The sequence below is a fragment of the Anopheles stephensi genome, chromosome 2, assembly GCF_013141755.1.
Source record: "Anopheles stephensi strain Indian chromosome 2, UCI_ANSTEP_V1.0, whole genome shotgun sequence".
Lineage (NCBI taxonomy): Eukaryota > Metazoa > Arthropoda > Insecta > Diptera > Culicidae > Anopheles > Anopheles stephensi.
Genome location: NC_050202.1, coordinates 28,525,086 through 28,551,761, shown reverse-complemented (window position 1 = coordinate 28,551,761; position 26,676 = coordinate 28,525,086). Strand labels below are relative to the sequence as shown.

At 41.9% G+C, this 26,676-nt stretch overlaps 1 protein-coding gene and 1 long non-coding RNA gene across 2 annotated transcripts; one reads left to right on the top strand and one right to left on the bottom strand.

The window, feature by feature from the left end:
* Positions 1-467: 467 nt before the first annotated feature.
* LOC118506056 lies at positions 468-19,713 on the top strand. Its single transcript, XM_036042699.1, has 4 exons — positions 468-909; positions 969-1,088; positions 7,243-7,315; positions 7,786-19,713. The coding sequence occupies exon 4, from the start codon at positions 7,797-7,799 to the stop codon at positions 18,990-18,992; it is 11,196 nt and encodes a 3,731-aa protein (XP_035898592.1). The 5' UTR covers positions 468-909; positions 969-1,088; positions 7,243-7,315; positions 7,786-7,796; the 3' UTR covers positions 18,993-19,713.
* Positions 1,111-23,619, bottom strand: LOC118506057. Its single transcript, XR_004905483.1, has 3 exons — positions 21,688-23,619; positions 2,946-3,138; positions 1,111-2,870 (listed from the first exon to the last, which is right to left on the bottom strand). It is a non-coding gene; the product is annotated as an uncharacterized LOC118506057 (long non-coding RNA).
* Between the last annotated feature and the right edge of the window lie 3,057 nt (positions 23,620-26,676).

The following is a 26,676-nucleotide window of genomic DNA, read 5'->3' as shown; positions in this document are numbered from 1 at the left end:
AATAAGGATGCAAATACTTGTTACAAAACAAATATTTGCATCTAATATGGAACAGCAAAATGAAACGCCTAGACAGTTAGCAGAGCATGGATTAGGAATGTTTTTAAATTTAAAAAAAAATGGTATGTCGCAAGATCCGCTTCAATGGTGGAAGCATTACCATGTGAAATACCCATCGCTCTTTGCACCAGCTCGTAAGATTTTATGTATAACAGGAACATCGGTACCGTGTGAAAGGTTATTTTCTAAAGCTTGCCAAATTTACAATGAAAAGCGTTCCAGATTGTTGCCAAAAAAAAAGAAAGAGATTCTTTTCATCCAGCAAAATTTGTAATACCTAATAATACCAATTACTTTTTATATATTGATTTTCGACTTAAGTATGTTTAAGGGCTCTTTTCGGAAGTTTTTTTTTTTAAGTTATCTTTATCCCACTGAATACCGAACAACAATCTTTGAGCTTAATTTAATAAAAAATATTATTTTATTCGATAAAAATGTTAAAAGCACTCTTCATTCAATGCTTATAGTGTTGCAACTATAGATTTACTATGTTTTTGTGACGGAAGAACCGTGCTCACGATCGGTTCTTCCAGAAAAATGAACTGATATTCACTCAGTTCATTCAAATGAATCGATTTGCTCACCTCTACTATCGATGAACCGATGCTAGTATGAGGAGCAGAGAGGGGGCATGCAACTGGACGAAATCGGGCGACGGGAATGAGTGCCTGGGTGGTGTGCATTGGTATAGACTGTTCAATGGCTTTTCTGGGTTGTTTAAGCACGATGAACGCGCTCGACACTATCAGTACGGCGTCAACGGTCGAGCTGACAGTTACTTGCTGACAGTTACTTGATCTTGCTTTCGCTGAAGAATCATTCGACTCTGAATTTCTGAAATTAAGAGTACGTGCAACCTTTTCGTGTAATTCGTTATTTAACAAAACATGTTTTGTTGCTTACAGTTTACGAGTGTTTCATTTAAAGTTGCACATTCTCATTCTGAAAACTAACACTAAAGTGTTCGAGAGTGCTAACGTGCATCGGATACCTATCTATCACGACATTACCGCGCAAACGTAAGGGTAAGTCGAACGGAGTACTAATGGTGTAGTGCAGTGTATAATCTGGCTTGTAATTCGCATAATGGAACATCCCAACGTTTTTCGGAAATGTTCAACACATCGATGAATGTTTGCTAAGAAAGCTGAACCAACGATTCCGTTCCAATAACAGCAAACAGTTGTGTTAGTGGAGGCCAGTAAAAAAGGGGGTGGTCCGGTGGTAGAGGCGAAAACGGCGCCGGTGTTCATAAGGTGGAACCCGGGATTCAAATCCCATTCCGGACCGTTCTCCCCCTCTTGTTAGCCCAAGAAGGGAGAGTGGGTAAGAGCTAGAACGAAATCAAAAGTTCCAATATAAACCTTGAAACATTGTCGAATACGTGCGTGATTAGAAAGTTGAGTGGAATAGTTTTCAGCGAGCAATATTTAAGTGATCGACTTAAGTTCCTTTAAGAAGAGAACACCGCACCCCGTAGCAGGAAACATACCTATCCCCCTATGAGCCGTATGACCCTGTGAGGTAGGCAAAAATGCACTATTACCGAAGGTAACGCTCTATTGCTTGCATTACCAAAGCCGAACAATCATTACCAGCCCATGTTTTCACCTCTCCACAATAAATCAGTAAAAGCTTTATGTATCAAAAATCAAGTATCAATTAGAGCATTAAGAAAAAATATCAGCATCAAGACTCGTTTTTGATTCCGCGCTCCGGATTCCCGTTCTGCTGCAAATGTATGTCGTGCACATTGTTCTGCGTTATCTCCTCTCTTCATTGGATAAGGGTACGGCGTTAATTCTTCGGAGAATCCGATAACACCTTAATGTTGGTGGTCTCAAGTTGACTTGTGGGTTCGAGGAAAAGCAAAAATGATGCGTCCCATCATAATCGAAAATAAAGAAGAACATGGTTTTACGACACCTTCTGTTAGCTTACTGTGGGCAGTACGAAAGAAGGGCACTACGAAAGAACAGTGTAATCTCTGTTCAGATAAGCTTTGAACTTAACTACCAAGAAGTACCATGCCGTGTTTACAGTTTGCTGAGACGTGCGTTCGATAATATCGTCAATGTGTGAGTCTTCATTTCTGTTATGGTTGAACATAAAGCTAAGAAATCATTCGATCTTCCCTATTCTATTGGAATGTGGAATGCAAAAAAAAGTCTTTGAAATATTCTAACAGCTGAAGCTCAATTCGCTCAATGCACAATTCGCTAGTGCACACTTGCTAAGACCGTGGAAAACGTCCGCCATGCGCTGGAGAGGATGAAAAACATGAAGGCTCCCAGTTTAGAAGGATTCTTTAACATTTATTTATTTATTTTTTTATATATTTATTATTACGCTCATGCGCCGTATTGTCATCACCGCGTGTGATGACTGCGAATCTTAAATTCACCAAAAAAAAAAAAACATTTGATCAAAATTAACTAGCCATTTCCTCCTATTCCAAGAGAAGATGAGTCAATTTCTACTGTGTGTGTGTTGTGAGTTTTTTGGTCCGGTTCTATTACTGGGGCTATGGCTTCGATGGTGGTTGGTTCATTCCGGTTGTCTATTGTAGTGTTGTGATGTGGGGCTGGACTGGAACAAACAAGTACAGCTCTCCAAGCAGCCCAGCAATGACACAGCCCGTGATCAACCAAGTCAACATCGAACTCAAAAGCAATCGGCGAATTCCATCTCACAACAGAAGGAGTAACTCCACTGTTTATGGGGCTGTACCCGTCGACCACTCCCGAACGAAACGCCAACACAGATGGACCGCCTGCATCAAAGCTGGACTGACTTGGAGCACACTGCTACAGACGAAAAAGAATTCTTTAACATCTTACTTCAAAAATTAGCATGTGAAAGCATTTAACCCGGTTGATTACCGGTGTCTTGCGCTGGGTTACAAAGGTGGTTCCCATTCTCAAGCTCGCTAAAGATCCTACTCGTCTGGAGAGCTAGCTATCAGCCCATCAGTTTACTCTGTGCGTTGGGTAAACTATTTGAAAGGATAATCCTCGAACTCAGCTCGATCAGGCCATTCTACTGCACACCAATTGCTTAAGCTCTACGGTATCGCTGAGGAAGATAAAAGAGCATCTTGAGCATCTGGGTCTACTGCTGTTGACTTTTTGGATGTTAAAAAGGCTTTCGACAACGTTTGGCATGGTGGACTCATTTGATATTTACTATTTTGTTAATTTAAATTCAGCATCTTATCTGGCCCCTTTGAAGCGTGGTTTCTTACAAGTTCTTTTAAAGACAAGCATTAAAACGTTAAAACAGAAAACATAAAGTGTCAATCAACTAGAAAAAAACACGGTGGTCCTTCAGGACAAGCAACGGTCTAGCACAGATCGAGCGAAGATAAAGCCTCGACAGCAGCGCCGGCGAGTCAGTCCCACGGTCGATGGTTGCAGTTCCGCTGCTTCAGCGACTCAAGACCTAGTAACGCGCATCGTCCGCTGCAGTCGCGCTAGGACGCTTCAGTTGCGCAAAGCGAACCGGGTAAATTTGCGCTGGATCGATTCCATACGCGCCAGGGAATGTGCCTCCGTGGCCCACCACACCACAGATCCGTATTCAACCGCAGAGCGTACCAAAGAGCAGCAGAGCTTCGCATCATCCGCGTAGAGAAGGTGCACTCGTGTCACGTATAGCAGCGGGACAAGATTGCTTCCCTGTGGCACTCCGGAAGTAATAAGGATGCGGCGCGAGGTATGTGGCTCTATTTTTTCCTGGTACGTCCGGTCGCTAAGACAGGATCGAAACCAGGCCAGCGTTTGCATAGGAAGCTCGAGTGCTTCGAGCTTGGCAAGTAGCGATGCATTCGGAACGCTGTCGAAAGCTGCCTTTATGTCAAGGCTAGCGTAGATGGACCTGTTGCAAAGGGTGACGAATTCCAGCAGGTTTGTGGTGGTTGACCACTTCGTGTTGCGCAGCACTGATGTAGTTCGGTCATGCCTAAGCTTTTAGGATACGATCTTCCGATGTACTTTATGAAGATCGTCAGTATCTACTTGGACGGGAGTACATTTGCGGTGAACATGGTGCTTTACTTTGCCCATCCCCGCCGGTGTACCACAGGGTAACTTACTTGAATCGATATTGTACATCTTGTACACAGCCGATATGCCTGCCCAACCTTGTGATGGTAAGCTATTCCTGTTCGCAGACGACTCTGCCATTGCAGTAAAAGGCAAAAACGTGGTAGAGTTGAAGAGCAGGGCTCAGAGCTGCCTTGAAGTTTTTTTTCTCAACTATGCTCAAATTGAAAAAAAAACATCAATATAAACTCAACCCCATCGTGTTACCAGGCTAATCTTTTGACTCCCCTGAATTGTAGCCGAGTTCGAGTAGGAGGTGACTTTGTTGAGTGGTGTACGGTCATTAAATACTTGGGCCTTACGATTGATCGCCACAAACTCTTTCGAAAATTAAGTTCGGAGCATTTTGGGCAAGGGTCACATGCTCAATAGGAGCCTGTATCCTGTGATTAATCGTAGGTCAAAGCTTTCACTACAGAATAGCAAGCAATATTTGTGCAAACAAATATTTTCACCAATGGTATCCTACGCTATGTCGATGTGGGGATCTTATACACAAGCATCGCTCTGCGACAGATGTACTACTGTGTCCGAAAAATAAAGTGACTTTGCGTTTTTTTCTTAAATGGTTTTTGTATTAGGTCAAATGAAGGTCGTCACCTTTGAAGCAATCCCCTTCCGATGCAATGCACCTCTTCCACCTCTTCTCCCACTCCTTGAAGCAGGTAGAAAACGCGGATGCTGGGATGTCCTTTAGTTCCGCCGTCGCTGCGGCTTCTATCTCCTCGATAGTATCAAAACGATGTCCCCGAAGCGGCAGTTTTAGCTTGTTGAACAGCCAGAAGTCGGCTGGTGCCAAATCTGGTGAATACGGTGGTTGCGGAACAATATGGGTGCCAGTTTTTGCGAAAAACTCCCTCAAAATGATTTCAGGCATTTCGGTACCAGGCGAGACTTCACCCGCTTCAACCCTAAAACATCTTTTAGGATGGTGTTGACCGATGCTTTTGAAATCCCAACACTTTCCGAAAGGTCTCGTATCGTCAACCGACGATTGTTGACAATTAAATCCTTAATTTGGACGTTGTGGGCGTCGTCGGTCGAGGTGGATGGTCTCCCCGGACGGTCCTCGTCTTCGACCTTCTCACGGCCATTTTTAAAATCACTGTACCATTTGTATACATTTTTTTTTGACATAGAGTCTTCCCCGAATGCTTTTCGTAACATCCGCAATGTTTCCGCAGCGTTTATTTCATTGCGCAAAAAAAATTTGATGCATGCGCGCTGCTCCACAAACTTGGACATGATCAATATGGACGAAAACACTTGGCGCAGCTCCGAAAACAATTTGTCACTCCTATCCGGGTGGGTTTTGTGACTTGAAACGTGGCAGATATGTCAAAAACATACATATTGACACACGAAAAATAAAAACAAGGAGCTACTTTTGGCGCGCGAAATTTGGCTTCCAATGTCACCTTACTTTTCGGACACAGTAGTATGTGTTCAGAAGATGAAATAATTCGTAAAAAAGGTACCCTGTTCCCTGATCTCGAATAACCGCGGCATTGCGCCAGTATCAACAAAGTGTTCAAATCAGTGATCCACCAGTGTCCTTGCTTTTCTCGGCAAACTGTTACGTTAGCCAACGTTTTCGACGGTACACACGATTCCGATCCGATCCGAAGGAATGATTCCGACCAGTTTCGGACTCGTTTTGATTCCGGACTCGTTTATGATTCCGCACTCCGGATTCCTGGTCTGCTGCAAATGTATGTCGTGCACATTGTTCTGCGTTATCTCCTCTCTTCCTTGTCCTTGCCAGCCGGTTGCTTGGTGGTATAATTTACGGGTAGAATTTTGGAGGCAACGGAGGTTTTCTCTTCATTTTAACTTTCGCTTACTGTGTTTCTTTTTCCTTTAACAGCGGCTACAATGCAAGCGATAGAGCGTTACCTTCGGTAATGGTGCATTTTTGCCTACCTCATAGGTCATACGGCTCATACGGGTCATACGGGATCAGTATGTTTCCTGCCACCGGGTGCGTTGCCGGTCATCATATGGCTTTGCACATACAGAACCCCTCACAACCCCCCCCCCCCCCCTTTTATCTTTAGTCGCTTTACTGCAGCTTGGTTCGATTCATCCGAAGGCCTTCTCCCTGGGCGCCAGGACAAGTTTCCAACGGTGAACTCTTATAATATTGCTGACAAGAACCTATGAAGGAAGCAATACGGCCAGGCCGTTCTTTATGAATAAAAAAAAAAAAAAAAACCTATGAAGGAAAACTCCCGAGACTTGGCTATACCGATTAGGATTTAAAATGCTAGTGGTTTATTAATAATTTCTAAAGTCCTTGTATACTAAAAACAATCCCGAAAGTTCGGTTGTTAGAATGAAAGGGAAGGATTCGAACGAGATAGAACCTCATTTGGCTCGACGTAACATAGTGTCGGGCGCATCCCGAACATTGAAGCAACGTTCGCTGAGCTGTTTATGTTTCCGGACCGTAAGATCAAGTGGGCGATCACTTTTTTATGACCTTAGGTACTGGGATCGTCCTGTGCATACTTGTGGCTAAATCTGTACCTAAAATGCGAATGTTTTTTTCCCTTTATTTTGCCTGTGCGGCCTTTACCCTCCTGCCTTTGGGTGGCACTACGGATAGTGCAACCGCGCTTTGCTTAATCTTTGCGTTGGTCCCTTTTCCTGATTTCTATCCATTTGTTTATGGCATATCCTAACCCGCTATCATTGTTTACCATAGTTTCGTCTTCCTCACGGTGTGAGGTGTATCTACAAGTTTAGGTTTCGTTTTGCCCAAGATTATGTTTGTCTGTGAGAATTTGTCCAAACGAAAGATATTTAGTTGTTTTAAGATTGTTTCTACAATTCTTGCATGCCGATTCGTTTTAGTTCAACTTTATTTTATAAGGACTCCTTTCTTTGTGTGTAAGCGCAGTTGCGAACACGGAAATTGCCATAAAACGCTACAGAGATAGTAACCACATTTATTGGATAAATAGATATGTACAAAGCACTTCACACTATACTTTCTCAAGCATATCCTGGCAATATCCTCCATTGCTCTTGAAGCTTGTTTTAAGAGACTCACAGCGATGATCTTTTCTTGCAGGTGCACTTCCGCTTCAACAATTTGACAATCCCTGTTTACCAACTCCAGTGCATCGAATTTCTTTTCGTTTCTGGTAACGTATAACTATTTAATTTTGAATTTCTTTACTTATTTTAGCCTGTTGTTTTAAATACTCACGTAATACTGTCAGTAAATCCAAATTCATCACTAAACAGCAAATGCAGAGCCCAGATTAGTTTTTTTTTCGATAACTGTTTTTTTTATCTAATCTAACGATCGGCGCAAAAGAAGCGTTCTTGCTAGCGTACAGACCATTTTGTATGGCATTTCACAGAAAAATTAATCGTTGTTCACGTGTTTCATGTACCCAGGCCTTATTTTTAATACGACACAGGCGCTTAAAGGTCATAGTCCGGATTTAGTGCACTGCAAATAGTTTATCATATTTTGAAGCGTTTCCTTTTAAATGATTCGCTTGCGACAACATCACAAACGGTATCATCTGCGGCCTTTGCAAATAACCAAAATTTGTTAGAGCAAACGATCGTGTTTATGAGATTTTTTTTTTATTTCTATTTGCAGTAAACTTGAATATGGAGGAACCGGCGAATAACGGTGCTAAAGGAAATTTTCCGATGCACGGACATGCCTATCATCTGCGTTTGGCGCTAGTGTTACTGCTTCAGGCGTTCAACCTGCGCAAGATGAAAGCAATAGCAGATTTCAAAATCAAAATGGAAGATAAAGAGGCAGGCAAGTTTGATGACGTCGTGTTTCGCTATTCCTTGCCATCGACAGCCAGAGATTTCGCCTCATTATACATTCAGGCAAAACATAAGCGACCCATGAACGGAATCAAACAAACGTTGAGCCAAGAGGCATTCCTGGCGAAATGGAACTCAAAGGCCCAATTTTCAATCGTTAAGTACTTTGTTTCATGCTGCGAAAGAGCGATGCAACGTTCCGATACCTACATTTTGTGCACCAACGTAAATATCAACGAGCAAGTGAAGAAATATTTTGTAACACATGTACCGAATCCCGACGATATGTTATCATTTTGCAACCTAATAGGTGCACAGTGTTACACCCTCAATGGCAATTTTGCAGCTCTCTTTGCATCCCTCAGAAACGGTAGTTTGGAAAAATTAGGACAGATGATGGCCGATTATGTTAAAAAAAGCACACCAGTGACAGCTAGCGATCCCATATTCAAAATGTACGTTGACTTGCTGCATAAGTGCGTGGAACCAAAGGCAGCAGGCACATTTAAATTCAGTCAAGATTTTATAACTGCAACCGAATCGTCCCCTTTTGTACCGATACGAAACAGTTTTGAGGATATGGCAAAACGTGATGGCAAAGTGAATTGGCAAGAGGTCGAAATTAAGATCGATGATTCATTTTTCGAATCCGTTTCGCACGAGGGCTCATACTATGCATCGATTGATGCAGCAATTGAACAATTTTGTCGACAATTCATGCTGGTATGTGGATCCATCAATCAAACAGAACTGCACCAAAGCATTATGCATCTGATGCCGAAATGGGTGAGCAATCGTGAGGCAATGTACAACAACCTGCATAATATGCTGTTTGGCGGTTTAGTAGTGTCGGAGGAGAAAAGTTTTCACGACCTGAAGCAGCACTTTATAGAAAAGAATATAAATGCCAATTTTGCCAAGGTTCAAAAGTTTACAAAGCAACACGTTCAACTGTTGCGTGATAAATATCACTACATTAACGTGGAGCCAGATTCCTTAACTGACACTGAATTCGATGAGTTCATCACAGGCGCAACGTACGTTTATCGATATCGTTGCACCACAAACATGAAGTTGAACTCCTTCATTGTAGCACATACCTTAAGGATGCATCAGTATCAATGTTTATATGTGGATATTGCCTCACTAAAATTTAAAACAGACATCTTTGATTTCTTGTGTGTACTGATGGAATTCATTGTTGCCGTGGATCTCGCCACTGAATACATCATAACGATACTTGGTCAGCTGGAAAGTGACATACTTAGACAAATCAAGAAACACGCAAAATCTTTGGCGTTGAAAATAGTCGTTATAGAAGCACCAGCCCAGCAGGACGTGTCGGAAGATCGCTTATTTGTTCGTGATCTTATCGTCGAATCAACGAAGCAGTTGTTTCGCCAGCACAACAACCTTAAGCTTTATGAAACAACGGTAGCGTTGGACGAAATTGTTAACGGTGATGATAGTTTGGGCTTGTTATTTAATGTGTTGGATAAATGTTGCGAATCTAAAACGATGGAACGAGAAAACCTGAACAGGAAGAACTTTGACAAAATTAGGCCTTGGTTTATTCCACGCTCCTGTGTACCATGCACAGGCAAAAGCCTTCCGTCTGAACAGTTACTAACTGAACAGGAGCTCACTGATTCATTGCTAAGGTCTACTCTATCGCTGAGCAATGCAGAGGCAACCTATCATCATGCTTTAAAATATGAAGACAACGTTAAGGTGGATATCTTTATGGACGAATCAGGGTACGGAAAGTCAACCTATTTTACGTGGTTGGCATTTGCTTTATCGAACCATGATTCCTCGTTCTATGTCTTTCGAATGAATGCTTTGCAATATTCCGCTGACTTTCGCGAACTGCAAGCGCAAGACCCTTCAACCTTCGACGACACAAAGGTAATAAAGGTCCTGTACCGTCTTCTGCATCTTACCTTGTTCTTGACTAACAATTCCTCTGCGTCGGTTAAACAAACAAATAGGGAGAGACAGAAAGCTGATCGATTTGCGCAATGTTTGATGGTATCGGGGGGCAAAATAATCGTTGACAAGACAATGTTTGCAACGTTTGAAATGTCCTTAGACGAGCTGCTGCAATTGCGATTGTTTCAGTACAAGTTCAACCAGAATCAAATTGTTTGTTTATTGGACGGGTTCGATGAGATAGCACCGCATTATAAAGATTTTGTCAAGAAATATTTTGCCAAACTAACCAACTTGGAAGGCATTCGAAAAATGTACATCTCAACTAGACCGTACAACTTCAGAGACGAATTGAAACAAATGTTTTCGAACTGTAATATGTGGCGACTGGAACCGTTTTCTCAAAACGATCGGATACGGTTTTTGATCAATTATCTAGTGCATGCACCGGAGGGCTTCAAAATAAGCAACGAGGAGCTAAGCATTAAATTTGTGAGAACCATGTACACGCGCACTATCGCCAGTATACAGGAGCTGAAAATTATACCTCTCTTTCTGCACATGGCTGTCAAGATTTCACTTTCAAAAATGACAAACGTCCACAACGTCACACAGCAAGAACTATCTGCCAAACATATGGAAGATACCAAGTTGGATCAGTTACAAGTCATCAGCGTTTTTGTGGAAGAAAAGCTGAAAATATTAAACCACGAAAAAGCAGGAACTACACACTCGGCATCAGATTATCCTGTGCAAAGGATGAAAACTGACGAAGCAAACAAACTGATAGAAAAACGGCATCAACTTTTGGCCCTTTTTGTTATATTCCCGAAGAAGGATTTTACTAAAATGTTGTCCTATGAGGATCAACAACAGGCGAGGGAAGTTTTGCAAGACGTAGCTAAGGGCAATGAGAAGACTGGCATCATTCACGATATCCGGGACGGTATTCCTCGGTTTACGCATCGAATATTTGCTGAGTACTTTGCGGCCTGCTGGTTGTGCGAGAAAAAAAGTACTATCAACGATGAGAGTTTTTTCCGTTCGTGGTCATATTGGTCTACCGAACTGTTTCGAGTCCGAGACTTCTTGAATCGAATGATTGCACGCGATAGTGAACAAAGTGATATTCACATGGCTGTGATCAATCAATCAGAACAACAGGTACGTGATATACTTTTGCAGCATCCTTCAGCTGCATTCGCGAAGGATCCTGTTGGTCGATTACCACTCCACTTGGCAGTGATCTATCCATCAAGAGCTATTGAAGACTTTTTGACAAGCAAAGTGGCCCCACAGTTGATTAATATGAAAGATGATCTCTTTCAATGGGCTCCACTGGACTATGCATTTGCAATGAGATGTGATAATTCCATCAAAAGTCTTCTAGCTGCCGGAGCGGCAGTGAATGAAGACATCCTGCTACAACAGATACTTTCTAACAACCTTAAACAATTGTTGATAAATGCACATGATTACGGCGTTTGGTTGCAGACGCATGAAGGTTCTACTACCAATGCTCGTAAGCTACACTTCCATCTAGTGCAGAGTTTGATCAACGAAAGACAACTTGACGTTTTCTCCATTCAAAAGGAGCTTGAATCATCAACAGTTGTAGAGTTCTGTGCGAAACGTAACATGATTGGGATATTTAAACAACTAGTATCCCAAATGAACATTCGAGCGAAAATATTGCAAGAACAATCCAAAAACTTAGTACAACTAGCATCTCAACACAATGCACAAGATGTAGTAGCATACCTCAAAGAACAATGCAATGTCCCTCTTCTACAAACGAATGACTGCGTCGAACTCATTTCAGCCATTAAGTCTTCCATCAAGAAAAACCAAATGAATCCATTCAAGGTTATTTTCCAGCAACTGTGCTTACAGCTCAATATCCTTTTGGTTGAGGACGCAGAAATTGCTGAAGAAATGTATACATCAGATGATGAAACCTTACCGGAATGGGACAAAGATAAGGTTCCAAAGGTTTGTTGCGTGCGTAACTCTGATAACGTTCTACTGTCGTTACCCGAGTACGACAAAAAAGACATCCTACACGAAGGCTACCTTATCGAAGCTCTTCTCGCTACAGCTGTTCACGAGGGTAACATGCAGATCCTTAAATACATTGTTCAGAAGACTAACAAGACCATTACTAACAATCTCATTGTTATGATCATGAGATTGTTACCGAAGGAAGATGACGTTTGTCATGAGAAGTCAATACCTGCATTTACATATCTTTTGGACAAAACAACTGATCGGGACAGCATTGACGACGAGGGCCGTAATCTGCTCCATATGACGGCTCAAAACGGTTGTTTCTTCATGCTGCATTGTTTGATCGGCAAAGGATTTGATCCGGCGATAGTTAACAAAAAAAACGAATGGAACGTGTTTCACTATGTGGCTTTCAATCAGGATGAAGATCGCACGGACAAAATATTGGACTCTCTTTTGAAACATGGCACTATGAATTGGTTTGATCATTTGGACCGCTTGATTTATTCGAATGCCTCTGAGACAAGCGAAGACAATCCTATTGATACAGTTTCTGATCAAATCCCTCATAATTTAAACGATATTTCTAAACAGGAACATACTTTGTTAGCTATGTTTGCCATATTCAAGAAGGAGGACTTAGCCAATTTGATGTCCGACCAGGAATTTAGAGAAGCTATGCAATGCATGCGGGATATAACACAGGGCCGTAAGAAATCTAACATCATAACAGGAATTAAAGGGTTTAGCCCTCAGTTCACTTATCGAATATTTGCTGAGTATTTTGCTGCGTCATGGATACACCACAACAAGCATCGCATGAAAAGTGAAAATTTTTTCCGATCGTGGACGTATTGGAATGGAAGAGTGCAGCGAACTCGTAATTTCCTCAATCGAGTGATTGCACTCAACACTTGCGATAGTGAACAAAGTGATATCCACATGGCTGTAATCAATCAATCAGTGCAACAGGTTCGTGATATACTTTTGAAGCATCCTTCAGCTGCATTCACGAAAGATGCTGTTGGTCGATTACCGCTTCATTTGGCGGTGATCTATCCATCAAGAGCTATTGAAGATTTTTTGACAAGCAAAATGCCCCTGCAGTCAATAAATATGGAAGACGATCTTCTTCAATGGACACCCTTAGAATACGCATTTGCCATGAACTATTATACAACGACCAAAACTCTTCTAGCTGCCGGAGCGGCAGTGAACGAGAACACTTTGCGACAGCAGATACTATCAAACAGCTTAAGGGTTTCGTTGTTTGATGCACATGAATGCGGAGAACAGCTACGCTCACACGAACACTCAAAAGGAATTGCAGTTCAACTACACAATCGATTCGTAGAATATTTGCTCAAAGAAAGACAACTTGACATCTTCCAGCGTTCTGAGGAACTGGACTCTTTAACTGTTCTTGAATTTTGCATACAAAAAAATATGGTCAGTTTAGTGAAACAATTTGTATCTCAAATGAATATCGAAAGGAAAATTGCAAGTGATCCATCGAACCAACTGTTGCAAATGGCATTGGAAAGCAAAGCGCATGATATAGTTGAATATTTCGTAGATGAGTGCAATATGGAGCTACCGCAAATGAATGATGATATAGAACTCATTTTAGCCATTAAGTCTTTCATCAAGAAAAACCAAATGAGCTCATTCAAAGATATCTTTCCACAATTATGCTCACAACTAAACATTCATCTGGTTGAGGACGCAGAAATTGCTGAAGAAATGTATACATCAGATGATGAAACCTTACCGGAATGGGACAAAGATAAGGTTCCAAAGGTTTGTTGCGTGCGTAACTCTGATAACGTTCTACTGTCGTTACCCGAGTACGACAAAAAAGACATCCTACACGAAGGCTACGTTATCGAAGCTCTTCTCGCTACAGCTGTTCACGAGGGTAACATGCAGATCCTTAAATACATTGTTCAGAAGACTAACAAGACCATTACTAACAATCTCATTGTTATGATCATGAGATTGTTACCGAAGGAAGATGACGTTTGTCATGAGAAGTCAATACCTGCATTTACATATCTTTTGGACAAAACAACTGATCGGGACAGCATTGACGACGAGGGCCGTAATCTGCTCCATATGACGGCTCAAAACGGTTGTTTCTTCATGCTGCATTGTTTGATCGGCAAAGGATTTGATCCGGCGATAGTTAACAAAAAAAACGAATGGAACGTGTTTCACTATGTGGCTTTCAATCAGGATGAAGATCGCACGGACAAAATATTAGACTTTCTTTTGAAACGGGGCACTATGAATTGGTTTGATCATTTGGACCGCTTGATTGAGTCGAATGCCTCTGAGACAAGCGAAGACAATTCTATTGATACAGTTTCAGATCAAATCCCTCATAATTTAAACGATATTTCTAAACAAAAACTTACTCTGTTAGCTATGTTTGCCATATTCAAGAAGGAGGACTTAGCCAATTTGATGTCCGACCAGGAATTTAGAGAAGCTATGCAATGCATGCGGGATATAACACAGGGCCGTAAGAAATCTAACATCATAACAGGAATTAAAGGGTTTAGCCCTCAGTTCACTTATCGAATATTTGCTGAGTATTTTGCTGCGTCATGGATACACCACAACAAGCATCGCATGAAAAGTGAAAGTTTTTTCCGATCGTGGACGTATTGGAATGGAAGAGTGCAGCGAACTCGTAATTTCCTCAATCGAGTGATTGCACTCAACACTTGCAATAGTGAACAAAGTGATATCCACATGGCTGTAATCAATCAATCAGTGCAACAGGTTCGTGATATACTTTTGAAGCATCCTTCAGCTGCATTCACGAAAGATGCTGTTGGTCGATTACCGCTTCATTTGGCGGTGATCTATCCATCAAGAGCTATTGAAGATTTTTTGACAAGCAAAATGCCCCTGCAGTCAATAAATATGGAAGACGATCTTCTTCAATGGACACCCTTAGAATACGCATTTGCCATGAACTATTATACAACGACCAAAACTCTTCTAGCTGCCGGAGCGGCAGTGAACGAGAACACTTTGCGACAGCAGATACTATCAAACAGCTTAAGGGTTTCGTTGTTTGATGCACATGAATGCGGAGAACAGCTACGCTCACACGAACACTCAAAAGGAATTGCAGTTCAACTACACAATCGATTCGTAGAATATTTGCTCAAAGAAAGACAACTTGACATCTTCCAGCGTTCTGAGGAACTGGACTCTTTAACTGTTCTTGAATTTTGCATACAAAAAAATATGGTCAGTTTAGTGAAACAATTTGTATCTCAAATGAATATCGAAAGGAAAATTGCAAGTGATCCATCGAACCAACTGTTGCAAATGGCATTGGAAAGCAAAGCGCATGATATAGTTGAATATTTCGTAGATGAGTGCAATATGGAGCTACCGCAAATGAATGATGATATAGAACTCATTTTAGCCATTAAGTCTTTCATCAAGAAAAACCAAATGAGCTCATTCAAAGATATCTTTCCACAATTATGCTCACAACTAAACATTCATCTGGTTGAGGACGCAGAAATTGCTGAAGAAATGTATACATCAGATGATGAAACCTTACCGGAATGGGACAAAGATAAGGTTCCAAAGGTTTGTTGCGTGCGTAACTCTGATAACGTTCTACTGTCGTTACCCGAGTACGACAAAAAAGACATCCTACACGAAGGCTACCTTATCGAAGCTCTTCTCGCTACAGCTGTTCACGAGGGTAACATGCAGATCCTTAAATACATTGTTCAGAAGACTAACAAGACCATTACTAACAATCTCATTGTTATGATCATGAGATTGTTACCGAAGGAAGATGACGTTTGTCATGAGAAGTCAATACCTGCATTTACATATCTTTTAGACAAAACAACCGATCGGGACAGCATTGACGACGAGGGCCGTAATCTGCTCCATATGACGGCTCAAAACGGTTGTTTCTTCATGCTGCATTGTTTGATCGGCAAAGGATTTGATCCGGCGATAGTTAACAAAAAAAACGAATGGAACGTGTTTCACTATGTGGCTTTCAATCAGGATGAAGATCGCACGGACAAAATATTGGACTTTCTTTTGAAATGGGGCACTATGAATTGGTTTGGTCATTTGGACCGCTTGATTGAGTCGAATGCCTCTGAGACAAGCGAAGACAATTCTATTGATACAGTTTCTGATCAAATCCCTCATAATTTAAACGATATTTCTAAACAGGAACTTACTCTTTTAGCTATGTTTGCCATATTCAAGAAGGAGGACTTAGCCAATTTGATGTCCGACCAGGAATTTAGAGAAGCTATGCAATGCATGCGGGATATAACACAGGGCCGTAAGAAATCTAACATCATAACAGGAATTAAAGGGTTTAGCCCTCAGTTCACTTATCGAATATTTGCTGAGTATTTTGCTGCGTCATGGATACACCACAACAAGCATCGCATGAAAAGTGAAAGTTTTTTCCGATCGTGGACGTATTGGAATGGAAGAGTGCAGCGAACTCGTAATTTCCTCAATCGAGTGATTGCACTCAACACTTGCAATAGTGAACAAAGTGATATCCACATGGCTGTAATCAATCAATCAGTGCAACAGGTTCGTGATATACTTTTGAAGCATCCTTCGGCTGCATTCACGAAAGATGCTGTTGGTCGATTACCGCTTCATTTGGCGGTGATCTATCCATCAAGAGCTATTGAAGATTTTTTGACAAGCAAAATGCCCCTGCAGTCAATAAATATGGAAGACGATCTTCTTCAATGGACACCCTTAGAATACGCATTTGCCATGAACTATTATACAACGACCAAAACTCTTCTAGCTGCCGGAGCGGCAGTGAACGAGAACACTTTGCGACAGCAGATACTATCAAACAGCTTAAGGGTTTCGTTGTTTGATGCACATGAATGCGGAGAACAGCTACGCTCACACGAACACTCAAAAGGAATTGCAGTTCAACTACACAATCGATTCGTAGAATATTTGCTCAAAGAAAGACAACTTGACATCTTCCAGCGTTCTGAGGAACTGGACTCTTTAACTGTTCTTGAATTCTGCATAAAAAAAAATATGGTCAGTTTAGTGAAACAATTTGTAACACAAACCGATTGTCAAAGAAGGATTTCAGCTGATCAATCAAACCAGTTGGTTCAAATGGCATTGGAAAGCAAAGCGCATGATACGACGGTATATTTCATAGATGAATGTAAAATGCTCCTACCGAAAGTAAATGATATTGCTAAACTAATTGATGTTCTTAAATCAACATACGGCACAATTCACTTCAACTCATTTAAGGTTATTTTTCAACAATTATGCACCCAACTAAACATTTGTTTGGCGGATGATGAAGACATTCACGAAGCAACGTACACACCAGATGATGAAAGTAAGCCACAGCTAGACAAAGATGAGGTTCCAAAGGTTTGTTGCGTGCGTAACTCTGGAAACGTTCTACTGTCGTTACCCGAGTACGACAAAAAAGATATCCTACACGAAGGCTACCTTATCGAAGCTCTTCTCGCTAAAGCTGTTCACGAGGGTAACATGCAGATCCTTAAATACATTGTTCAGAAGACTAACAGGATCATTACTAACAATCTCATTGTTATGATCATGAGATTGTTACCAAAGGAAGATGACGTTTGTCATGAGAAGTCAATACCTGCATTTACATATCTTTTAGACAAAACAACTGATCGGGACAGCATTGACGACGAGGGCCGTAATCTGCTCCATATGACGGCTCAAAACGGTTGTTTCTTCATGCTGCATTGTTTGATCGGCAAAGGATTTGATCCGGCGATAGTTAACAAAAAAAACGAATGGAACGTGTTTCACTATGTGGCTTTCAATCAGGATGAAGATCGCACGGACAAAATATTAGACTTTCTTTTGAAACGGGGCACTATGAATTGGTTTGATCATTTGGACCGCTTGATTGAGTCGAATGCCTCTGAGACAAGCGAAGACAATTCTATTGATACAGTTTCAGATCAAATCCCTCATAATTTAAACGATATTTCTAAACAGGAACTTACTCTGTTAGCTATGTTTGCCATATTCAAGAAGGAGGACTTAGCCAATTTGATGTCCGACCAGGAATTTAGAGAAGCTATGCAATGCATGCGGGATATAACAAAGGGCCGTAAGAAATCTAACATCATAACAGGAATTAAAGGGTTTAGCCCTCAGTTCACTTATCGAATATTTGCTGAGTATTTTGCAGCGTCATGGATACACCACAACAAGCATCGCATGAAAAGTGAAAGTTTTTTCCGATCGTGGACGTATTGGAATGGAAGAGTGCAGCGAACTCGTAATTTCCTCAATCGAGTGATTGCACTCAACACTTGCGATAGTGAACAAAGTGATATCCACATGGCTGTAATCAATCAATCAGTGCAACAGGTTCGTGATATACTTTTGAAGCATCCTTCAGCTGCATTCACGAAAGATGCTGTTGGTCGATTACCGCTTCATTTGGCGGTGATCTATCCATCAAGAGCTATTGAAGACTTTTTGACAAGCAAAATGCCCCTGCAGTCAATAAATATGAAAGACGATCTTCTTCAATGGACAGCCTTAGAATACGCATTCGCAATGAGATACGACAACTCGGTCAAAAACTTATTAGCTGCCGGAGCGGCGGTGTATGAAGACACCTTGCTCGAACAGTTACTTTCTAACGGTTTGAAAGATTTGTTGAAAAATGTACATGATTATGGAAGATGGTTAGACTCGAATGGCAGTTCGAAGAAGATCGCAATCCAGCTTCATAAACGAGTAGTCAAACATTTGATGGACGAAAAACAACCCGAAGTTTTTGCTGCCAGTAATGAACTGGAGTCATTATCCATCTTGGAGTTTTGTACGATACATAACATGGATAAATTATTTAAACAACTTGTCTCTCAAACCAGCATCCGCTGGATGATGTCCTTAGAACAATGTAACCACTTAAGGAAGATAGCATTAGAGAACAAATCGCATGATATATTCACATATCTAATGGGTACCTTTAATGACAACTCCAACAACACACAAGCACTGTATGACATTTCGGAGCAAAATACATGAACTGAACAAAAAAAACCTTCTAGTTAGAGCTTCAAGCGTGCGATAAGTGCTATAGACTACGGTAGCTCCTAATGTTGACACACATACGGAAATCAAGAGCTTCACGAATGTTCTGTTGAGGAAATAGAGTTGCTTGACGAGAAGTGAGTAACCATAATGAGTAGTGCGCGAGTAACACTTACAAAAAGCTATAAATAGGGCAAGTTTAGTTAATAAAAATCACTTCCATTCTTTACTTCTTGCAGTGCACCTTCTGTACTTCCATCAGTTTTTTTTTTGTATATATTCTCCGGTGCAGCAAACGTCCGAAACTTCCGCGATTGTATTAACAATGAATATTGTCACCAACGACTATTGGAATCCTATCGTTTGCCTTAGCTGAAATTTTGTGTGACTCCTTTCAGCTGTAGGCAGCCCGGTGGTAGATGTGACAGTGATTCAAATTTCATCTGGGCCCCCATAGCGAGGGGTGACTATCCAACTATGCGGTATCAATAAGTCTAGTAGGCCAGAAATGGCAGGAATGACCTTAGAGGTCGATAAGTCAAGAAACGAGAAGAAGATAGCTGAAATTGATCAAATACGGCATCGGCTTGGCGATATTAAATGGCTTCTCCTGATGCGAGATGCCATAAGGATTTCACTAAAAGGGGGGGGGGATTTCGAATTTTTTCTACCCGCGAAATCTACCCGCGTTGTTAAGAGTGCAGCATCCCTGCTATACATCTGAAAAACACCTCATGAAAAACATACATTACATAAACACGTGCGAAGGAACGATCAATCACCCCACAACCTTATGCAATAACTGTTTAAACGCAAGTAACCTATACCCCACCAAGAACCGCTATATGAAACCAAACCAACCAATGCACCATACATCGCACGGTGCACACAGCGGTTAGCAACTAAGCGTAAAACTTTATTCACTCCGAATCATTGCAAACAAGTAGACGTAATCATAACGACACATTTTATGCAAGCGAAGCAATCGATCGCGTTCGATCGCCCCGAAAAAAGCAAATCAATGAATGATAATTTCATATCAGCAGGTTAACGAATAAAGAAACGTAAACGACTCAAACCAAAGCCACCCTAAGGAAAATTCCATAAGTAACTTGATTTCTTTGTTTACAACGAAACCCTATGCTCTTGCCGTCTACCTAGAAGTTACTCAATAACGTAAAAAAGTTTTAACCTAACTTACGGCGAATGAACTAACCATAAACTAAGAAATTTTTGGTATAAATAAAGCTGTCTTTCCCAACCAACAAGAGAATTGGGTCTGGGCTAGACTTGCTGCAAATCAAATCCTGACGTGCAAATTCTTCCAAGAGCTTTGACAGTCCCCCTACCCAAGATAAGGCCTCAAATCTCCAACGAGCCAGTAAGGGATGTTCCCTCTGAATATCTGAATATATCTAGAGTCGCCTAGCCTACTCAACGCCGATGAGCTTCGAGTGTCCCCCAACCAAAGGTGCCTTACCTTCGACGTCTCCACCAATCCAGTAATCTTCAAGATTGCCTGGACAGTCGATAAATGGAAGAACTGGTTGGCTTGTTGTTCGTCGCTCTCGTCGAAACCCAAATGAACCACGTAAGTACGGTGCGGTAAAAATCGCAAATGCACAAAGCCCCGTCGCGTTAAAAGACCGATCGATCCCGCATATTACATGGCGACCGATATATTTCATGCTATCTCTCTCTCTTCAACCGAAAACTACCATGGCAACGCATAGAAAGTGACAGAGAGGGCTAGAGAGAAGCGAAATCTTTCCGAGATTTCAGCTCGAGGAGGCGAAATCTTTTTGACGGTTAGATTTCGCATAACCCGCTCTTTTAAGCGAAATCTTTTTGGCATCTCGCATCATGTAGCCTAAGCTTTAGCACAACCACTCGCACGAACCGAAAACAGGATCACACACGTCCGAATGTATGAGTTCTAACACTCAAGACGAGCTCTATTCACTACGAGACGGAAACGAATTCCGTGTCTGGTTCCAACTGGTACAACTTTCCGACACGCTTACCACACGCGACAATTCAACAGCATTACGACCAGTGGCGGATCAACATAGGAGCGGAAGGAGCGACCGCTCGGGGCCTCAACGGTGAGGGAAATCCTGTTGTTTCCCTCTAACATCACAATTAGAGCGACCTCGACTTCCATTCCGCTCGGGGCCTCCAAATCATGATATTGAACCACTACTGCTTAGGACGAATTTCAACGCTCCCGTTTCTATAAATTACTGCCAATCCCAGCTTCATCACCACGCATTACCGAGAACAAGTTACAGCTCAGCTTCGACACATGCAAAACATTGCTCACAACGCACTAAGTTTTTCTTCCCTGCACATTGCTTACAACTCTTATCGTTCCCGAATATTCTGCACTGGTGATTTCAACAGGCTGATTTAATAGTGTCAATTCTTCCCATAGCGTTTTGCCGTTCACCAAATGTTCTCCATACAACCAGAATCTGTGAAACAGTCCATTTTGTTTAAATCTCCTGTTTGCACACCAACAAAGCCACCAACGCTTGATTCACTCATGCGAGATTTCGATGTATTGGTGTCACCTTTCTTCTTATTTGGGCACTCAGAGACAACTTCGGGTCCTACACTGGGGCTTGGCAGCTAAAGCACTTAACATTGCTTCGCACTTGAAAACGCAGCTTCAATTTTTGGTACGCACATCTGAACACCCTTTATCTTCGTCTCACCATGCAGCAAACAACACTTCACAAATTCAACGTTGGTAAAATATCAGAATAAAAGAAGAAAATAGGAACCCGAAGGTTTCTACCCATACGGTATCATGTTCAGTCGTACTCGAGGTCGCCAGAAGAAGGGAGAGCTTTATTCTGTTGGCAGGTCCACACTGGTTCTGGTCGCGGTGGACAAAATATTACTTGTCATCTGACTGACAGCCGGTCTAATGTGCACAGTGGTCAGTAATGGTAGGACGTTACACCGTTTAAATTTTCCTCGAGCATTGTTTCTATTGCAGTTAAAACCAAGGTCTATGTAGGACAAAGGTCGAATCTTAGCAAATGTCCGGCATTTTGCACCCGACTTTTAATGTTTGGATCGAAAATTGTTTACAAACAACAGAAGCAGTTGCATGGCACAATAAGGTTCCCCGCATGTTTTCACGGTGCAAAAAGATAAATTTTATCTCAAAAAGTCTTAACAAGACTTCAAGGATCACACACTAGCAGCTGGAGGTGCTTAAGGATCCGGTACCAACAGCAGCACCAGCTAAAAAGCAGTAAACACCTCCTACCTGAACTTCCAGAACGTTCCCACAGCTTTCTGTCAGTTTGTATGGGATGCGTCGACCTCTGTCCTATATAGACTTTGGTTAAAACATTCGAAAATGAAGATTCTAGAGTAAGTAATGAGTGACATCCTACACAGCGCCGGTAGCGCCGGATAATACCGCAAAAAATGATCGAACTAAAGGAATTTCTTGTGTCGTCCCGCCATCAAAACGAAGCGATAGCCGCTCGACCGCTTCAGGTGCATCTTACTTACAATACTGTACCGCTGTAATACGCGCTCTAGTGCGTTCCACACATCCTATCGTCATCCAAAACTTCCATGCGGCACAGTTGGACCCATCGAACAGCTGCAGAGTGTGACGATCTTTTTGCACTAACACACAAGTTTGAGACACAACTAAGCACAACACAACTTTACAGTATCTTGCACAACCCGCACAATACCATCGATCCTAGGCCAACAACCTAACGTTGAATATTTGTTTTGTATTGTAAACTTTCCAAAAATAAACTAAATAACACAAGACGCCGAAATGTGCGTGCTTCTCCTTTGTCTTCTCAACGGAAATTGAATTCTATATTTCATAATTCTCCAGGTTGCATCACAACACCAACTGCCAAACTTTGACATTTGAGCTTTTCGAACAAATGCACGTTTACAGTATAGAAAAGCATTTTATGGTTGAGATTCGACCGTCGTTTTCAGAAGACGCGGAAAGAAACACAACTGAAAACAAACTAGGGCCCGATAGCCAACACAACAGAAATGAACGTTCTCAAGGAACAAAAATAGGAACTGTCAAATATGTGCAGGGGTCGCACACTCCAACAAGTCAGCACTGTCCAGACCGCGTGCCCGTAGAGGACTACCAGACGTATCGGTGTGCACTGTATCGTGCATTTGAACTGTTGCTGGAGACTGATCAATCGCAAGAAAGTTTGCGGAGCTACTATGGGCACGATCATCCTGGACAATGCGCATTTAACTCTATCACGATTAGTGCCATCTGCCGGCGGGTACGATGACTTCGGCACACTTTTTTTCGTTTATTTATAGAGGCTCTGGGTCTTAGAGACCTCATTCACCTCTTTTTATCTTCGGCACACTGATTATCAATGGCAAAACCGCGAACTAGCGAAACCCCGCTAGTGCATTTTGTGTCAAAATCATCGTATCGTTTTCTGTACCTTTCACCAACAATTTTTCGAGTGAAACAACTTTTGTAAACAATTCCGATGCGTGAAAAGATGCAAAAAAAAAAAACGGCAGCTAGGCGATATCGTGCAGATTTCTGCAAACACATCGATACAATTTTAACCACACTTACCACATTGAGGGAAATCGCTAAAAACCGACAACGTTCATTGCAGACAAAAAAATATTTTTTTTTTACACCAAGACAATGCACGGTGCCTCAAATCAATGGAAACGGTGGCAAAATTGCCTGAATTGGTGCTCTCTGCCGTATTCTCCATGCACAGCTGCCAGAAATCTCATAAGAATGCGCGCTGGAATGACATTACGCGCCAATGAAGAAGTGTAATCATCAGAACAAACTGTTGGATGTGGACGGCAATCAAATCGAGACACGATCTTCTGCATTTATCTATTCCTTAGAGCATAGATTCATTGCTTTCCTCTATTAAAAGGTACCCCAAAAACGGTTTATCATCAAATTGCTGCTCCGCATTTCGTGTGCACGGACATGTGCGCTGTTTATGCCGTTTATTATTCAACGCATCCTCATCGATGTCCTGCACCAATTCGGTCCCATCCGCAGCAACGCACTATTGTATTTACACGTTACGGATTCGTACCATGGGCACGTTTCCCTTAGGAAAGCAGGGAAGTTCACACATTCACACAAGCATAACGCGGCTCAGATTAGATTGAGCAAAGGTAGGTAAAGCCTTCGAAACGAAGAAGATAAGGAAGGCTCGGGTGGAAGAGATCAAGCTGAAATCATGATTGCAGTCCCATGACACTCCTGCTTCATAAGCAATTTGGGAATGGGCCATTGTACGATGGAGAAATAGAGCCAGCTTTCGGCCCCGTCCCATGGCATCCAGAAGCTCGCTGGGGTAATCTAGTGCTGAGGTATTCAAACATCGAAAAACATCCATAGCGAATGTAGCGTTGCATTGTGATGCTGCTGGTCGATTCGTTCAAGGCTCACCATCCGGCGATTGGAGTGCTCACATTGCAGTGGCATAGAATACGTAATTTTACACTCACTTCTTGCCCGAGATTTTCTCCTAAAGTACAAACGACCGGGGATGCAGTACGTTCCTAAGTTTGACGCAAATTTAGCGCACTTGATTGCTCCAACGGTTCTGTTCCGAATACTGATTTGGGACACACTCATACGTTGTGCTAAGGAAGATGCTGGTGTACAATTTCACGCCTTCATTAGTACATTGGACGTGCTAAATGAATGCCGTATTCAAATTCGCAGAAATCATGTGTGAGTTCAGAGTACGGCGGTTTGGTGGTGAATGTTTGACCGACTTCGTAGGCATTAACGAATTCTCATGGATCACGATCATCCTTCCTCGGTGAGATTACGGAACCGATCACACAATTAGGGAATATCACGAAAGGTTCAAACACGGCAACCACAACACGGTGTTACGCTAAATAAGGACACGGTGCCACTTCTCCAAATTGCTGGATGAGTATCGACGCATTAAGAGAGGTTGTCAGAGGTGTAGGGTGAACAAGTTGCATTTGTTCAAACGTTCCGTTTCATGCACAAGAATCGACTACTTCGTCCCGTTTCTAGTAGCTGCCGGTTGCAGAGTAGAGAATCCTGCCTTATTTACCTGCCTTACGACGAGAGCCGATCATCTCAAGATAGCGGCGTCCCTCACTACATCGTCGTGCATACTGGCGATTCGAAGGCCGGACGCGGAACGCCATACTAGAAGTGATCAGCGACTGAGGTACTGGTACTAAAGCTGCAAAGCGCAAACATAAACAAACATGTAGCGAATATCACATCCTGACAGATTGCGAAGGTAAAAGGTTTGTCTTCCCACATATAGAGGGCGCATTCGGAGCGTTCGAGAAAAGAAGCCGTCACCGCGATGCGATCGGAGAGCATGACATTTTTCGAAGGATAATTGATAAAAAAAAACTTGACACACTACTTTTACTAAATTTTCACAGCCCTGTTAAAACGTCAAAGCTCGTTACGCGATTATTTAGAGTGAAAATTCGTCGGTGGTTCGTCGTTGAATTGAAGCATGCCTTGGAGGAAGTTGATCACGACGCTTTGCTGACGAAATTTTGCGGACCTCAAATGAAGAATGTCCTTTAACTCACCTGGGGCACATGCTAAACCTGTTCGTCTTCCCCCTGACGCACTACAGACGAAATTGCTGTCTACGTCCACGGAGATCGAACTCATAATTTATTCGAGGCCACTTACGTACGTATCCCTGAACGACGGCCGACCCCATAACACCACGCGTACCTCGAATTTTCGCGTACATCGAATTTCCTTTGACATTTTGTTCATACATCAAATTAAGGAGTTGAAAAATAATTATAAATAAAGAATTAAAATTTAAACCTGTTAAAAAATAATCCCATTAGGCGTTCATTTCAGTTTACTTATGAATTATATTAAAACTCATATAAAATGAGTAAAGTAATAACTCAAAACAAATGTAGCTCATGATTTTATTTCAAATATGTCCAATAAGCTTATCTCGTTCTCGCGTGCCCATTGCAGCTCCTTTCCCAGAATTAAGAAGAGTATCCTTTTGTTTCACGATAGACCGCACTGTTGATTGTTTTCTTTTTATATCGCGGGCTATTGCTGCTACAGTTTTTTCACTTTCGAACTGTTTGCTGATGTTCAACTTTTCTGCTATTGTTATAGCACACTTCTTTCCGTTGCTTTTTACTTTTGGTGCCATTTTTGTGCAAAAAATGTGCAAAATATCCAACAGACTAATGTCGTACAGCAGCAATATCAGCTGGTTCGAAATACAATCGAACGAAACGCGAATCGAAATAATCCCGCTTGCTCATCGTCCACCGGTTTAACATTGCGAATTGAAAACTCTATTGAGGAAAATTGTGCAACTAGAACTCAAACAGCTACGGTAAACGCAAAGAAATGTCATTCTCCCAAAAAACGCGTACTGCGAAATCGCGTACATCGAGTATGGCGTACTGCGGGGCTTTGCTGTACCTGGTAACGACGGACAAGTTAGGCAAGCTACGGTTCGAACGCTCAGTGGTACTTACGTTAGACCTGACCACAGATTGTTTGAATGTTACACTTTAGAAACAGACCGCTTGGTACTAATTAAACGCAGGGTAGAGAACAGTGACAGACCCAAGGCAACAACACATACACAAACATGAGGCAACTGACAGAAGATAGGAA